At 63.4% G+C, this 17,077-nt stretch overlaps 1 protein-coding gene across 2 annotated transcripts; it reads left to right on the forward strand.

Annotated features, from left to right (window-relative positions):
- The first annotated feature begins 382 nt into the window (after positions 1-382).
- Positions 383-15,972, forward strand: EFNA2 (ephrin A2). Of its 2 annotated transcripts, none has more exons than XM_054465332.2 (4): positions 383-655; positions 10,086-10,399; positions 13,268-13,333; positions 14,521-15,972. In XM_054465332.2, the coding sequence occupies exons 1-4, from the start codon at positions 516-518 to the stop codon at positions 14,640-14,642; spliced, it is 642 nt and encodes a 213-aa protein (XP_054321307.1). In that variant the 5' UTR covers positions 383-515; the 3' UTR covers positions 14,643-15,972. The 2 variants fall into 2 exon arrangements, with proteins under 2 accessions (XP_054321307.1, XP_063513537.1); XM_063657467.1 differs by having other exon boundaries at positions 15,264-15,847.
- The last annotated feature ends 1,105 nt before the right edge of the window (positions 15,973-17,077 follow it).

The following is a 17,077-nucleotide window of genomic DNA, read 5'->3' on the forward strand; positions in this document are numbered from 1 at the left end:
CGCCCCCGCCCTTCGGAGACCCCGGACCGGGCCACGCGAATGCCGGCGGGGGGCGCGCAGAATCGGGGTCGCTGGGGGCAGGCCCCGGGGGATGAGCCTGCGACGGGGTGGGCCGGGGCAGGGGGCGGGCGCAGGCTGGAGACCCCCGCCCAGTCCCCGCGCGGCCGGGGCACGGCGGGAGGGGGCGCCCGCGGCCCTCCCGGCGCTCGGGCGGGACAAAGGCCGGAGCCCGGGCCCCTCCCCGGCGGGTGCGGCGGCGGCGGCCCGCGCTCCGACAGTCCGCGCGGCCGGGTCCCGCGCCCGGGGCGACCCCGGCGCCCCGCCCCGCCGCCGCCTGACTTCTCGGCGCCCGAGGTCGCGCGCGCGGAGGCGGGGGCGGCCCGGGATCTCCAAGCGCCGCCGCGCCCTCCTCCCGCCCGCCCTCCGCCCGCCCGCTCGGCGGCGGCGGAGGAGGCGGAGACGGCTGGCAGGCGGCGGCCGGGAGAGCGAGCGAGCGCGGCGGCCGGACCGGGGCCATGGCGCCCGCGCAGCGCCCGCTGCTCCCGCTGCTGCTCCTGCTGTTACCGCTGCCGCCGCCGCCCTTCGCGCGCGCCGAGGACGCCGCCCGCGCCAACTCGGACCGCTACGCCGTCTACTGGAACCGCAGCAACCCCAGGTGAGCGCGGCCGCGCGCGGGGGGCGCCCGGGGACCCCCCAACGCCCCCCACGCCGCGCCCGGCCTCGCGCCCCCCGAGCTCCGGGCGCCCCCACGCGCGCGCCGCCGCCGGGATGCGGGCGCCCGGTTCCCGCGGGAGCCCCCCAGGGAGTTCTGGCCCCCCGGAGTTTGGGGGACTCGCTCCTTTCGCGCCTGCCTCCCCCGGGGCGCCCCATTGCCCTACGGACTGTGGGGACTCGCGCCCCACATCCCCCAGAGCGCCGACGTCTCTTGGAGTTTGGGGAACCCCTCTGGCACCCTCCGATGCCGGGTAGCCCCTGAGTTGCCTGCCTGGACTTGGGGGACCCCTGATCCACCCGCCTCTCTGGGGAGCCCCCTCGGTTTCGTATTTGGTGGGGATCCCCGGGGACCTTGGCACCGGAGGTGGGGGACTGTGGCCCTCGAGGGATCTCTGGGTGCGTCCTGCCCGCAGGTCCCCAGATGAACTTGGGGAAGTTGGAGTGTCCCTCCCTTAAGACCGAGCATCTGCTTCACTCCAGGGGGCCAAGGGCCCAGCTTTGAAAGGAAACTGAGGGGCCGGGGAGCTGGGGGTCAGCCCCGGGAGGAGCAGTGGGATGGAGTCCTCTCCTGTCCTCTGGGCGCTGACCGGGAAACTGAGGTGCAGAGGGGATGAGGGGCTGGCTCAAGGTCATGCAAGGGGGGACTTGGGGCGGGACCCAGGTGGCCCAGTGCCCTGCCTGCCACACCCGGCCGAGATGCCGCACCCGCCTGCCGCAGGCCCCCTTGTTTTGAACCAGGTCCGGGCCAGGCACGATGTGGGGGACAGGAGAAGCCCCCGTTGGTCAGAGCAAGAAAAGTTTGCCGGGGCCTGGCCATGGCCTGGTCGTCGGCAGAAGCCTCCGAGCCATCCCAGGGTCTCAAGGCCCGAGCAGGCTGCAGCTTCCCTGGGGGTCCCGTGGGAGCCGGGGCTTTGGGGGTCCTGGGGCTCGGTAGGGAGTCAGCCCCAGCATTCAGGGTGTCACCGTCTTCCCAAGGTGCACAGAGCTGCACATCGGGGGCTGAGGCGGCCACTCCCCCCGCCCACTCTTCTGCCACTGGTCACTTTCTCTCCGTTTTCCAGCCGCTTCCTGTGCCGACCGAGCCACCCTCCGGAGCCCGCCATCCCTTCTTGTCCCCGCTGTCTCCTGCTGTCCTCGGTCCCCGGGAGGAAAGTTGCATGAAGGGGTCTCTTTGAGGCGGGCTCGGGGACAAGGGCGGCCCGTGTTCCGCCGTGGGGGTGGGGAACACGCACAGGCCCACCCCCCACCCTGGTCGACGGCCTTGGATCGGGCCCCTGGGGGCTGAGGGCAGGGACCCCGGGCTGCTGTTGGACGGCTGGCCCACCTCAGAGCGGGTCCCTGAGCTGCCCGCTGTGCTGGTCACATGTGGGTTTGATTAAGGCTGTCGCTGGCCGTGCGGGGAGTCCAGCGGGCAGCGCTTCCCCGGCCCAAGTTTTTGGTTTCAGCTGCGGAATCTCCCATCCCCAGCGTGGCCTGTCCTTTGTTCTAGCAAACGCCAAACACACGAGGACCCAGCAACCGGGGGGAGGAAAGGGGTCGCCAAGGCCACCCTGCTGCCCCACCTGCCACAGGGCTGCGGGCTGCGGGCTGCGGGCCGGACCCCCGGCCAGGGGAAGGAAGCGGCCTCCCCAGTGCCTGGCTTGGCCCAGCCACCTCCTGTTGCTCCGGGTCTGACCTGGTTGCCCAGCTCTGACCGCTGCCTGAGGGAATGGCCGTGCTGGTCCGTAGAGCCGACCTGGGCAGCACCGGGGCTGCCTCCTCCTGCCTCTCCTGCCCGCGGTATCCAGGGTTGCTGGGGACGGAGCCGACACCCTGCAGTGGGGCCCAGGGCTGGGTGAGCACCTTCCCGGGAAGCCGGGATCCAGCCAGAATCAGGGCTTCGTCGCCAACATCGGGGGTCTCTGCAGTTCTCAGATTTGGTGTCCAGGGGCACCTGCCTGGGACCTGTGCCTGGGTGGCGGGGGTGTCAGGCACGGCAGGGGGTGGTGCTGGGCCTCCGTATCCAAGGGGACCCTGTGGAGGGGACATCGGCTTGGGGAGAGGAGTGGCGTCAGCCAGCAGGCCTAAGGTGTGAGGCTGGGCTGGCCGGGGAGGGATGATGGGGTCGGGCAGGTGTGTGGGGGATGTGGGGACCCCAAGTCTTTGAGAGGGGCATACAGAAAGGCACTGGGAGACGGGGACAGCTGCGATGGGGGGCAGACAGCAGCGTGGGCACCAGGGGACCGTGTGCTCGATGGGGCCCGCAGGCCCGGGCAGTGCCATAGCGTCGCCGGCCACCCCTTCCGCCCATTGGCCTGGCACCTGTGCCCAGGCGACAACTGTGTGGTCTGTTTCCACATCACACCCTCTCTGCTGTGAGATGCGTTGCCCGCACCCAGGGGACCCCGCACCCACCTCTTTGGGCCGCTATAAGGTGGGGCCCCATTGGGTGGTCTGGCTAGTTGGCCCCGCCACCCCCACCAGTGACTGCACAGCGTCTGTCCGACCCACCCCTCAACCTGAGCTGGGTACCCCTGAACTGGCCGCCAGGAGTCTCTGGGCCTGTTCCCAGCCAACCCGCATCAGGCTAGGGCTTCCAGGGCTTGGACCTGGCCGGCTACCCTCACCTGTCCTGTTGGACCTGGCCGGCTGCCCTCACCTGTTCTATTGGACCTGGCCGGCTGCCCTCACCTGTCCTGGCCACGACACTGCGTGTGCATTCCCATGGCTGCTCATGTGTGTTTGCGTGCAGCGGTGGGGAGAAGTGGTGTGCAGGTGTGCCTGGAGTCGCATCCAGCTGCAAGTTACATGTGTCTGTGTGTGGCAGGAGGCTGCGTGAATCCACAGGGCACAGCTCTGGCGTGTTTGCACATGTGTCTGCGTGATTGCATATGAGGTGCATGTGTGTGTGCATGAGTGTGCCTGTGCATGGCACCCGCGTCTGCAGTGTCCGAGGTCCCTGTGCGTGTCTGCCTGTGGCATGCATGAATTTTGTCTGTGTGTGGAGTGCAGGTGTGTGTGCGTGTTTGCGTGTGGGGTGCATGTAAGTGTGTCTGCCTGGGGGCAGTGCTGGCTGGCTGAGGGCCTGCAATGTGGGGGCAGTGGTGGCCCCAGCATGGTCCACGATGGCAACCCCGCTGTTGGCCCTCCCTCTCCTCCTCCCCTGGGGACGGGACCAGGGCCCGTGTGCAAATGGCCATCGAGCCTCAGAGCAGGGTGGACGCAGGGACCTGTGGTCCCCAGGAGTCCCCACCTTCTGGTTGGAAATCTGCAGCCATGTGGACCTGGGTTGGGGGCACTGGGTGGGCGCCTGCCCACACTGGGCATCTCTGGGCTTCGGCCACCCTCCCGGGGTTCCCCATGAACCCAATGGCCCTTGGGTGTGGGCAGCAGCCGGGCTCCCCTCAAACACCAGATGGAAAATGGTGACCTTTGCAAGGGCTCACTCCCCAAGGGAGGAGCCGTCCCCCGGCAGAGGGCAGAGGTGAATGGGGTGTCCCACTCCCCGTGGCATCGCCGGCGTCCCTCGGCCTCAGGGGGAGCCGGCTTTGAAGGGGGTGATGCTGTGTTCTGCTGCATGAGGGTTTTTTGTTTTGTTTGAGAGAAGCTGGTCCACTCGGCATTGGGGGGCTAGGAGAGCCGGGCGGTGGGCCTGAGGGTGGGGTCCTGGAGGCTGTGGGGTACCTGGACTCGGACTCTGGAGTCTGGGAGACCTGGGCGTGACGTCGGGCAGGTGCCTCAGCAGCCTGGAACCCCCAGGCCTGCTCCGTGAAGTGGGGGTGATGGAGCCTTGCGGTGGGTGCGGCTCGGCCAATAGGGCCTGGTGTGGATGGGCAAAGGCCTGAGGGTGGTCCCAGGGGTTTAGTGTCCCCTCCCCAGAGGGGAAACTGAGGCAGCTTCTGTGGTGGGGAGGATGCTTCCACTGAGGCACCATGGTCTCTGTGTCTCACGGTCTCTTTGGGTCTCTGTCTTCCCCATCTCTGGGCATCCTGGGGTGCCATGGGTGGCCGAGGCCTTCCGCCTCCACCGCAGGCCTCCCTGGGCGGCCTCAGTTTGCAGAGAAGGGAACAGAGGCTCCGTGGCGGGGGGCCGTGAACGCAGTGGGATTTGATCTTCCCCCGTCTCTGGGCTGACGTCTCCATAGGTCTGCAGGGGACCGGCCCTACGTGGGTCCCTCGGGGTCACACGGAGGCGGCGGGTTGTGCGTTCATGGGGGTCCGGGTGGCAGCGTTTCTGTGGAGCTGGTGGTTTCCTTCTCATCCATGAGGGTCCTGCCCCGGTGGCCGTGTGTTCCCCGGGACACGGCTTCTCTCCTCCTCAGGAACCGGGATGCAGCCAGGCCTTGCCCCTCGGTCCTGTGTGCGGGACCAGCCTCTTCTGCGGATGGGTCCTGAGGGAGAGCTGGGCTTTGTACCTTGCTGGGGGAAGGGCTGAGCTCCCCCCGTCCCTGTACCCACTGTCCTGTCGCCCCAGACACACAGGCTGCGGAGGAGCAGACGAGCCGGCGGGGTTTTTGCTTTAACCTCAAGCAGGCGTTTGAACTCTGTGGCCGAGCCGGTCCCGGTGGGGGGCTCGTGCCACACCTGCTCCCAGACCAGGCTGGTGTGGGGTCTGGCCGAGAGACTCAGCGGCGTGCCCCCCCCAGCTCTGTGTGCCCCTCGTCCGCCTGCCCTGTGGGTCGGGGGCCCCCACTTCAGGGACAGAGCAGCCGAGGCCCTGAGAGACGGTGACTCACCCAAGGCCACCTGGAAGTTGGGCACAGTCCAGGGTGTCCCGCCTGGGGCCGGCCCGGGGGGAGCCAGGGATAGCCCTGGGAGGGGCAGGAAGGTGGGTGGCCGATGGCAGCTGCGCTCGCTGCACTCTGTACCAGGGCCACCCACGCCCACGGTGATGGAGGCTGAGGTGGGGCTGACCCTGCCCGGCCCATCTTTTTCCTATTTTGCTTCATTTCTAAGGCCCTGCCTCAGTTTACCCTCCTGCACCACTAGGCCATACTTGTCCTTTCTCGGGCAGACCCTGCACCATCCCGGGGACTGATTTCCCTTCAGGTCCCACCCAGGTCCTGAGCAGGAGGAAAAGCTCCCTCAGTCAGGGGGGACATCTCTTCCGTCCCTGGAAAAGCCAGGTGTGGGTGCTGGCGGTCATCCCAGCAGGTCTTGCTGGGGGTGGCAGGAGGGGACGGGCAGCCTCAGCCCCACGCTGGGCTTCGGGACCCGCGCTGCCTGCTCATCTGGCCAGCCTGGGCCTCCCCGGGAGCTTCTCCACCCTGGAAGAGAGATGGGGACGGGTGCAGGAGAGCACCTGCCCACCCACGGGGTCCTGGCTGCCGGCCACACCGCTGCCTCAGTTTCCAGTCCTGGAAGGCCGCCCAGCCCACCCCCACCCCAGTTTTGGGCGAGATTCCTAATTAGTCGCTTAGCTATTAGCGTCTAATAACTTGACAATTGCCCGATTGGAGCTAATTAGCTCCAGGCCGCTTGCTGGAAGGGGGTGACAGCCAGGAGGCCCAGTGGGCAGGAGGGGAGCCCTGCTGGGTGAGGCTCTGCCTGGGGCCTGGAGGGCTGCCTGGAGGCGTGGACTTTGGCACCCACAGGTTGAGTGAGCATGGGGGGGAAGGTGTGGCCCGGCAGAGGGAACCCGGAGGAGTAAAAGCTGCCACCGCCGCTCTGTCTGGGAAAAAATCCCAAATCAGTCATTAACCCCTTAGTGAGAATTTCAGTCTCTCTGCCATTCTGGGGAGGATTTGCATATCGAGGCTTCATCACTAATGGAGGAAGCGAAGGCTTTGTCTGCCTCTCCCCAGGTGTGGTTTTGGAGTGGGGGGTGGGGGCCCCCTCCTCCCTCCCGCCTGCAGGCGCCACCCTCAACAGGGGCAACGCGCCCGCCTCGGGCTCGCCTGCCAACTTGGAACCGGGAATGCCAACACAGCAAGGCCGCCACTATTTTAGAGACGCAAAGGGAAAAATACGGCCCCACTCCGGCAGCCAGAGCCGGGGGTGGGGGTTCCCCTGGGACGTACCCCCCAACACACGCACCTGTGGGCTGCTCCTCACAACTCTGGCATTGCAAAGTCCTCGCCTCTTGACCTTTTTAATTCACTCGTTATTGAGCACCACTGTATGCAGGGCCTGTGTAGGGCCTTGGGGAAGGGACAGAGGAGGCCAACATCAGGATCCAGGATTCAGACAGCAAACCCTGTAAAGAGCAGATGTGATATGGGGTGGGGCACAGGGAACAGCATTGCAGGCAGTGGGAACAGCACCTGCAGAGGCCCTTGGTGGGAACAGGGACAGCCGGGAGGCTGGTGTGGCTGGAAGGGAGGAGTCTTGGAGAGAGGAGGATGAGGAGGGTGGAGTGGATGGGCCACACAGGCCTGGAGGGGTGTGGATTTTATTCTGAGGATCAGGAATGGATGGAAGGGTCTGAGCCGCCGCCAATGTGTTACAGGGTCTGCTTTGCAGAAGAGTGAGGCTTGGGATATGGGGAGGCTGGGCCCTGGCAGACTCTTGCTGTAGCCTGGAGCGGCCCAGGCACCTGGCTGCTCAGCCACACAGAAGCCTCGGTCTCTGATGTTTTACCGAAGGCAGAACAGGAGGAGAGAACACGGTGGTGTCAGACGTGGGCGAAGGAGGCACCATCGGGGAACCAAGAGGCCAGAGGGGGACCAACAGGGCTGGTGCTGTGGGCCCACCTTCAGAGGCTGCTCTGTCTCAAGAAGCGTCCTGCTAGGAGCCAGGTTCTTTTTTTGAGTTCAGTGTGGCTCCCTGGGGATCATTGCCGGGACAGGAGGGGAAACTGAGGCCACTGGGCAGTGGGGAGCCCAGACGCCCCTGTGGTTCCTCCACGGAGGCCTCCCCTGCAGGGCGACCTAGTGTGGGCAGTCCCAGGCGGGAGCTGGGCCTTGGCTGCCATCGACCGCCTGATCAATGGGCTTTCACTTGGGCTGGGCAGGAACGAAAATGACTTTTCAAAAAGGTTGGAGCAGCTTCTGCATCGATTGTGCCCAAGGGGCCAGCGGGTCAATGAGACGCCTGTACCCGGCCGGCCAATGGGGCAGCCTGAGGGGTGGGCTGAGGTCGAGCCCGTCTCCGTCTGAGCCTGTATGGGGGCTGCCCCCGTGTCTGTGCGGACGCACCCCGAGTGTCCAACAGCCGGGAGGACCATCCCCCCGCACGGAGGGGAAAGGGAGCCTCTGAGAGGAGGACAGACCTCGAGACCCAAGAGCTCAAATCCAGACCCAAGCCCAGAACTGCAAGGTTCTGAAGCCCCGGACAGGCCCCTGCCCCCCAGGCCTGGTGCCCAGGGGAGATTTCCCTGCAAAACGCCCTCCCACTGTCCCCTGTGCTGGGCTCACAGGGGTGATGAAGGAGGCCTGGGAAGCTCTCCGTCCCTGGACGAATCCAACCAGGTAGGGAAGGGCTGGAGAGTGATTTCACCACCTCCGCCTCCCTGCCTTGGAATTCTTTGCTCTGGAGATCTTCGTGCCAGATCCCTAGTGGGGAAACTGAGGCTCAAGTGAGCATGCCTGCCTGCCCCTTCTCACCCCTGGAGACCCAGGAACCCCCAGCCCTGCCTGGAGTGGCATCTCGGGGTGGCGGGGGGCCGGGCCGATGCCGTCTGATAATCCCACCACCCTCTCTCTCGAGCTGCTGTGCCAATTAGTGCCCCCGGTGTGGGGCCTGCGGCAGGCTCACCCCTGCAGGCCAGAGTGGCGGTGGCTGTGCTGGGCCTGGAGGCAGTGCCAGGGCTGGGATCGGAGCAGCCTGTACCCACGTGCTGCCAACACTGGTGGGGCCTCAGTTTCCCCTGCCTGTGCATAGAGGGAGGAGGCAGGAGCGGTGTGGGGGACCCCCCATTCCTCCCTGTTCAGGTCTTTTATGTGCTAATAAGTCCCTTTCAGGGCTCCCCTGGTGCCCCGCTTGGTCCAGGCCGCCGGTTACATGACAGGGGCCCTGGGGACCACAGCCAGGAGATCTAAGGGCTCCTGCTGCCATCGCCCGAGGCGGTGAGGGACGGGGAGCCGCCGGTCCCTCTCTCGGCTGACCTCTATCCTCACAGACAAGGCCGGGTCAGGGGGCTCCCTGGAGGAAGGGGCTTGCGGGTTGCATCTGGGGGACCTCAGGGCAAAGGCCTGGAGGCAGGGCTGGGGGCTGAGGTGTCAGGAGTGCAGGCACCAGGGAGGGAGACCAGGAGGCCGCCGGATTCCGGGGCTCAGGTCTCGGGAGGTTTCTGGGTTCCAGATGTGAGAGGGTGGTGTGGGGCTCACAGGGGTACACAGGAGGGCAGGGGTGGGGCTGGGAGTGGAGCCCAGGATGCCTCCAAACTGGGCAGCGGGTGGAACTCTGCGGGACTGAGAGGGGGGGTGGCAGGTGGAACTCAGGGGTTGAAGCGGGGGGGGGGGGCGGGGGGCGCGACAGGTGAAACTCCTTAGGAGCTGGGAGTGGAACCCAGGATGTCTCTGAGCTGGGCGGCGGGTGCGGGTGGAACTCGGGGGCGCTGATGCCTCCAAGCTGGGCAGCAGGTGGAACTCGGGGGGCTGAGAGAGAGGGGGTCGTGGGCGGAACTCTGGGGGTGCTGAGAGAGAGGAGGGTGGAGGGATTCTTCACGCCAAGTTCCGTTCTCTTTGGGGAAACTGAGGCCAGGGTGGGGGCAGAGCTTGCCCCAGAGCGAGCTGGAATGCCCGACCTGTGTCCCCCACGCTGCCCCGGTCCTTCTCAACAGGCGGGAGTGCAGAAGGAAAACAGGGCTGGGAGCTGCCTGGAGGAGGCAGCACAGATGTTCAGCATGTTAGGTAGATGCTAAGTTTCTGGAGAGGGAATTCTTGGTGGAGGGACAGCTTGTGCAGAGGCCCGGAGTCAGGAACCCCCCGCCGGCCCTTTGCACACAGGGGTCCAGATGTCACCCACCTGGATACCCACCTCGCTGCTGGCCCTGCCGTGGGGCTGTTGGGGACGCTGAGGCAGGAGGTGGGGGGCAGTGCCAGGCAAGAGATGGTGGGCTCCCAACCCCACCTGCTGACCGCTATCACCATTCAGGGCCCAGGCGGAGACCACCTTGCGAACTGACCCCTCCCCCGTTCCCCGGCCTGACTTCCCCGTGCACCTGTCCCCTGACCCGTCCCTCCCCGCTCACCCTGTCCCGTGCCCCGTGCACCTGTCCCCTGAGCCATCTCTCCCCGCGCACCCTGACCCGTGCCCCATGCACCTGTCCCCTGACCCTGTCCCCCCCTGGCGCACCCTGACCCGTCCCCCGTGCTCCTGACCCCGGCCCTCCCCGCGCACCCTGACCCGTCCCTCGTGCTCCTGTCCCCTGACCCCGGCCCTCCCCGCGCACCCTGACCGTGCCCCGTTCCTCGCTCCGGGCGCTGACCTCTGGCCGCCTTGTCCCCGCAGGTTCCACGCAGGCGCAGGGGACGACGGCGGGGGCTACACGGTGGAGGTGAGCATCAATGACTACCTGGACATCTACTGCCCGCACTATGGGGCGCCGCTGCCGCCGGCCGAGCGCATGGAGCACTACGTGCTGTACATGGTCAACGGCGAGGGCCACGCCTCCTGCGACCACCGCCAGCGCGGCTTCAAGCGCTGGGAGTGCAACCGGCCCGCCGCGCCCGGGGGGCCGCTCAAGTTCTCGGAGAAGTTCCAGCTCTTCACGCCCTTCTCCCTGGGCTTCGAGTTCCGGCCCGGCCACGAGTATTACTACATTTGTGAGTGGGGTCGGGCCGGGGCTGCCGGGGCCCGAGTGGGCGGGGCCGCGGCGGTGGGGCCGGGGAGTGGGCGGGGCAGCGCCGTGGGCGGGGTCGCGGAGTGGGGGCAGAGTGGGCGGGGCCGCAGAGTGGGCGGGGCCGCGGGGCGGGGCAGCGCCGTGGGCGGGGTCGCGGAGCGGGGGCAGGGGCGGGCGGGGCAGCGCCGTGGGCGGGGTCGCGGAGCGGGGGCAGAGTGGGCGGGGCCGCAGAGTGGGCGGGGACGCGGGGGCGGGGCAGCGCCGTGGGCGGGGTCGCGGAGCGGGGGCAGGGGCGGGCGGGGCCGCAGAGTGGGCGGGGCCGCGGTGTGGGGCCAGGGGGGAGTGGGCGGGGCCGCGGAGTGGGGTCAGGGCCGGCGCTGGCCACTGACCCACCCAGGTCACTGACCCCCCCAGAAGTCAAGTGCATGATGGACTTGCCATCCTCCCAGCCATCCCGGGAGGCCTGGACTTTCCTCGTCCTTCGTTGCATATGGCGAAACTGAGGCTTGGAGGGGGACTGAGGCTGCGCTATTGTGATCTTGGGCCTCCAGCTCAGACCACCTGGCGGTTAGGCCAAAAGACCTGGCTCAGCCCCCCGTTAGCGAGACCAGGGTGCCCGAGCCCCAGCACACTGAGGAGGGAAACTGAGGCATCCGGAGCCCAGCAGGGGAGGGGAGCTTGGTGGAAGCCACAGCTAGGCTGGGTGCTGGGGCTTACTCCTGCAATTCCAGCACTTTGGGAGGCTGAGGCGGGAGGATCACTTGAGGCCAGCGTGGACAACGTAGGGAGACCTTCTCTCTACAAAAACATAAAAACAATTAGCCAGGTGTGGTGGCATGGGCCTGTGGTCCCAGCTGTGCGGGGGGCTGAGGTAGGAGGGCTGCTTGGAGTGCATGAGCTCTGGTCACTCCACTGCACTCCAGCCTGGGTGGCAGAGCGAGGCCCTGTCTTTAAAAGAAGAAAAAAAACCCACAGGGCCCCTGCTGCACCAGCCGCACCCAGACTGGGTAGGGGGTCTCCAGGTCCTCCCTGCCCCGCACCCACCCCGGTATCTCCCTGGGACCCATGCCAGGCTCGGACACTCCCTGAGGACCGTGGGGTCTTCATCTGAAGGTTGGGTGGCGGCAGCCTTGGGGATAGTCACATCTGCAGGACTCCATGGTGGGCCAGGCTGGGTGGACCAGGCTGAGGGAGGCTGCCAGTCCCTGCTACTTATCGGAGGTCCGAAGCTGGCCTGTCTGTCCCCACGAAAGGCCAAAGCCAGGTGGTGAACACAGCAGCGCCAGCCGGAGTCCCAGTCCTGCTTGATATCTGTGACCTTGGTGGGGAATGTGGGGTCCAGGCACTGCCCACCTGAGATGGGGATGATGGCATCACACTCGTGGCTTCCGCCGTGGCGCTGAGACTGAGGGATTCTCGTGGAGTGGGGACCCCGGCTTCTCAGCATCTCGGGGCCCGAGGGATGGGGAGTCGGGGATCTGGGGTCTGTGCCCCCAGGCTGCAGGGGGGCCAGTGCCTGGACACCCAGCTCCTGCTGTGTGAAATGAAACTTTACAAGGCCCCATTGCCTCCTTTCTCTGCTCTAGTTGGATTTTTCCCTTTTAATTCAGGGAAGAAGCGGGTGGGGGAGGGGGGAAGGTGTTTAAATTAAGTCCCCATAATATGAGAAAAATTACATTTTTCTTTCTGAGACGGCAGTTTCATAAAGATAATTACTGTAATTATTCGTCCTATCTGTGTGATGAATGTTATTTTTATTACGTGCTTTTTATCTTCATCTTCCAGTGTGAGGGGTTTCTAGGGGGCGGACAGAGGTGGTAGCCATGAGAGCCAGGCCGTCAGGGGCCCCAGGCCCGGCAGAGACAGCAAGACCACATCCATGTGTGCATGCACGTGGACCCGTCCCCTGTTCAATTGTCCACACGTGTGCACACCCCAGCGGCCCTGGCTTCAGGGGTCCTTTTCCTCGTCTCTTGACCCTTGCGGACACCCCCACTGCACTCCAGGACGCTTCTGGGGGCCCAAAAGTAGGGGCAGTGATGCCAGAATTTTGGGCGTAAAAACCAGATGGAAATAATCTTTCCCGGCCAGGCGTGGCGGTGGCTCACGCCTGTAATCCCAGCACTTTGGGAGGCCGAGGCAGGTGGATCACCTGAGGTCAGGAGTTCAAGACCAGCCCAGCCAACATGGTGAAACCCCGTCTCTACTAAAAATACAAAAATTAGCCAGGCATGGTGGCACACATTTGTAATCCTGCTTACTTGGGAGGCTGAGGCAGGAGAATCGCTTGAACCCAGGAGGCGGAGGTTGCAGTGAGCTGAGATCGTACCATTGCACTCCAGCCTGGGCGACAAGAGCAAAGCTCCATCACAAAAAAAAAAAAAAAAAAAAAAAAAAAAAGAATCTTTCCCAGAGACTCTACTGTGTTGCCAGGCAAGGCCCAGAGAGGGAGCGGCTTGTCCACAGGCTCTCAGAGACAGAGATTTGAACCCAGGTCAATCATTTCACTATTGATATATCACCTGTTTGCTGATTGCTTGAAAACAAATACATCATTTTCCAAGCTCACCCTGTGCTGCCCTGGGGTGAGGCAGAGCAGAACAAAGACACAGACACCCCCAGGTCCTGGGATCAGGATTGGACAGAGGGAGGAGCAGGGGGAATGTGCAGGAGACTGCTGGGAAATAGGGGGCGTTGTGTCTGGGGCTTTGATTTACGATTAGGAGTTTTATGGGTGGCTCTCCACCTGGGGTCAGGGTTGATTCACCAGGGTGGGGAAGGGAGTACAGCCCCAGGAGGTCTCAGGCACCAAGAGCCACTTCCCCACTCATCCCCATCCCCTCTCTTCTAGCTGCCACGCCTCCCAATGCTGTTGACCGGCCTTGCCTGCGACTGAAGGTGTATGTGCGGCCGACCAGTAAGTGCTCAGGGGAATGGGCAGGATCCAGGCCCCCACCCCTGTGTCCTAAACCCACAGAACCAGTGAGTGTTCAGAAGAGCCAGGACAGGGGGCCTCGGGTTTCCCTATCTTGCCCTGCCTTGCCCCAGCCTCGATTTCCCCATCTGACGAACATGTCAGACCTTCGAGAGTGAAGGTTAGCTGAGCGCAGTGGCTCACGCCTATAATCCCAGCACATTGGGATGCTGAGGGGGGAGAATCGTTTGAGCCCAGGAAGCCGAGGCTGCAGTGAGCCGAGATCACGCCACTGCACTCCAGCCTGGGTGACAGAGCAAGACTCCGTCTCTAAAAGACAAAGCAGGCCAGGTGTGGTGGCTCACGCCTGTAATCCCAACTTTGGGAGCCTGAGGCAGGTGGATCACCTGAGGTCAGGAGTTTGAGACCAGCCTGGTTAACATGGCGAAACCCCATCTCTACTAAAAATACAAAATTTAGCCGGGCCTGGTGGTGGGCTCCTGTAATCCCAGCTACTCAGGAGACTGAGGCAGGAGAATCACTTGAACCCGGGAAGTGGAGGTTGGAGTGAGCCCAGATTGTGCCACTGCTCTCCAGCCTGGGTGATACAGCAAGACTGCATCTAAAAAATAAAATAAAAATAAAAATAAAAACAGAGTGGCCGGGCACGGTGGCTCACACCTGTAATCCCAGCACTTTGGGAGGCTGAGGCGGGCGGACCCCAAGGTCAAGAGATGGAGACCGTCCTGGCCAACATGGTGAAACCCCATCTCTACTAAAAATACAGAATTAGCCGGGCGTGGTGGCGCATGCCTGTAGTCCCAGCTACTTGGGAGGCTGAGGCTGGAGAATTGCTTGAACCCGGGAGGCGGAGGTTGCAGTGAGCCCAGATTGCGCCACTGCACTCCAGCCTGGCGACAGTGAGACTCCTTCTCAAAAAAATAAAATAAAATAAAGCAAAAAAAAAGATTAAAGAGTGAAGGTTGAATTCAACAGCCAGGTCCCTCACTTGAGGCCAAGTGACTTTGCCCGGAGAATGGGCATCGGGGATAGCACCAAGAGGGAGCCGAGGGCCTGCCTGGTGGGGTGATGAGCCCGTTGGGCAGATGTGCACCCTGAGGGCGGGTGGCATGTGGGAAGCCGTGTGGGGTTTGGGCCGCCCCTGAGCGTGCTGTCTCTGCCACCCGCAGACGAGACCCTGTACGAGGCTCCTGAGCCCATCTTCACCAGCAATAACTCGTGTAGCAGCCCGGGCGGCTGCCGCCTCTTCCTCAGCACCATCCCCGTGCTCTGGACCCTCCTGGGTTCCTAGTCCCAGCCCTGCAGGACACCGGCCCTGCCTGGACGGCCCCGCCTGGACCGCCTGACCTCGGCCCTCCGGACCTGGCTGCGGCCCCCGCCTCTGAGACCAAATAGAGACGCTGCTTCTCCCTCACCTGGTGCCGCCCCCGCCGGGCAGGGGCCATCCACCCGCCCCAGGACCAGCCCTCAGGGAGGGGACGGCCGAGAGCGCCCCCCCCCGAGGCCGGAGGGGCTGGGGTGTGGGTGCAGAGCCTGGCCAAGCCATCTCCTCTGGGGCGTCGGAGAACCTGGGAACCTCTTGGCAATTTTTTTTTTTAGTGTATTTTTCGTGGTTGGATCAAAAAGACTTGAGTTTTTAATTTAATTTATTCCCTGCCATTGCAGCGGTGCGGGGTCCCTGTGCCCTGGCCTGGGGGAGGGGAACGCGGAACACGGGGTCGGGAACACAGCTGCTCCTCTCTGCTCTGCACCCCACTTGTGGGGTTCTGGCTGCAGCCCACCACGGACCCCCCCGGTGATCCAGGTTGGGTGAGTCTGAGCCGGAAGGGGTACGTGGTGAGCGCCCCTAATTGTGGTTGGGGGACCTCATACCCCATCGCCCACCCCCGTCCTCCTGGTAATTTCCTCCCAGACACTGTTTTGCTCCAGCGCCCTTCGGAATCACAGTCCTGCCATGTCTTAGAAACTGCTTTGGCCGATGCAAACAGCCCCCTACCCGTCCCCCTCACCGGCCCTCTCCGAGGCCGAGAAGACCTTCTATTCCTGTAAATAGAGCCAGCAAGTGCAAACTGTGATTTTATTTTCCACGTATTCCTGAGGACGGACTGGACTGTTTATGTTTTTTCAGCCCTTCATAGGGGGTCTTTTATTTTGGTGGGGGGGGTGGGGTGGACTTTTAGAGTAGAAGCTGCACTTGGCAATAAGCTCCTTTTGTCTGTCAGAGCCCCTCTCTCAGCTCTGTGACCTGATAATGTTTCTAAGAAAAAGAAAAAAAGGACAAAAGGGAGGGAACCACTACCAAAAAAAAAAAAAAAAGAAACTCCTCCCCGAAGACACTTTAATGAAGGAAACAACGCATTTATACGGATTTCATATTTCTATCCGCCTTTCCTGACTCTGTGTTTTATATATATTATATATAAATATATATTGTGTACGGCCGCCGGCCGGCGGCTCGAGGCACGCCCGGTGGTGGGGGGTGGGCAGAGGGCTTTTGTAGGGGGTCGGCGGGGCGGGCCGCGTTGCCAGGCCTGGAGCTGGCGACCGGGCCTCCCCTCTTCCCGTCACAATCAACTTTGGATTCTGTATTTTTTTATAATAAAATGAGCATAAACCTCAAACACGTGTGTCTGTATGTGGGGGCCTTGCCGTACTTGAAGGAGAGTTTTGCATTCCTAATTTGGCGGTGGATGCTGGGTGTGGTGGTTTACTCCTGTGATTCCAGCACTTTTGGAGGCTGAGGCGGGCAGATTGCTTGAGGTCAGGAGTTCGAAACCAGTCTGGCCAACATGGTGAAACCCCATCTCTACTAAAAATACAAAAAAAAAAACCCCAGGTGAGGTGGTGCACACCTGTCATCCCAGCTACTCGGGAGGCTGAGGCAGGAGAACCTCTTGAACCCGGGAGGTGGAGGTTGCAGTGAGATGAGATCATGCCTTTGCCCTCCAGCCTGGGCGACAGAGCAAAACTCTGTCTCAAAAAGGAAAAAAAAATTAGCTCGGCGTGGTGGTGCACAACTGTAGACCCAGCTGCTCAGAAGGCTTAGGTGAGAGGATGGCTTGAGCCCAGCAGGTGGAGGCTACAGGGAGCTATGATCACACCACTGCACTCCAGCTTGGGCAACAAAGCAAGACCCAGCCTCAAATAATAGTAATAGTAATAGTAATAATAATAATAATAATAATAATTTAGAGGTGGGTCTGGAATCTACTGGGGAGAGGGGTGCGGCTTTGAGGAACCTCTGGGGATCCCCAGAGCTGCGAACCTGACTGATTCATTGGTTCTGTGCATCGTTTTGGGGTCAGGTCTTGGGATGAGCATTTTATAGGGCCCGTATCCTTCATAGCCATCCATGGGCCTCAGTTTCCCTCTCTGGGAAGTAGCAACAGCCCACCTAGGGCTGGGAGGGGGTGGCTCGGAGGATGGAGGGAGGAGACGGGGCCTGTGCATGGCTGGCCCCAGGGATGCCGCTGGCCGGCACACACCTGAACATGGTGGAATTCCTGGGCCTCAGGATCCAATCAAATGTTGTGAAACCTCCCCTGGCAAGCTCTGCCTCCGTGTGACTCAGTTTCCCCACCTGCCCCAGGCCCGGGCAGGGGCTCTGTCATCTCCTAACCTCTTCCCCTTGCAAAAGGCACGTGTGTAAGTTCTGGGGTCCCAGGGGCCTTCACACCAGGCATGCCCCGATTGAAGAAACTGAGGCACAGAGAGGCTGGGGGTGAC

This window comes from Pongo pygmaeus, chromosome 20 (assembly GCF_028885625.2).
Source record: "Pongo pygmaeus isolate AG05252 chromosome 20, NHGRI_mPonPyg2-v2.0_pri, whole genome shotgun sequence".
NCBI classification, from domain to species: domain Eukaryota; kingdom Metazoa; phylum Chordata; class Mammalia; order Primates; family Hominidae; genus Pongo; species Pongo pygmaeus.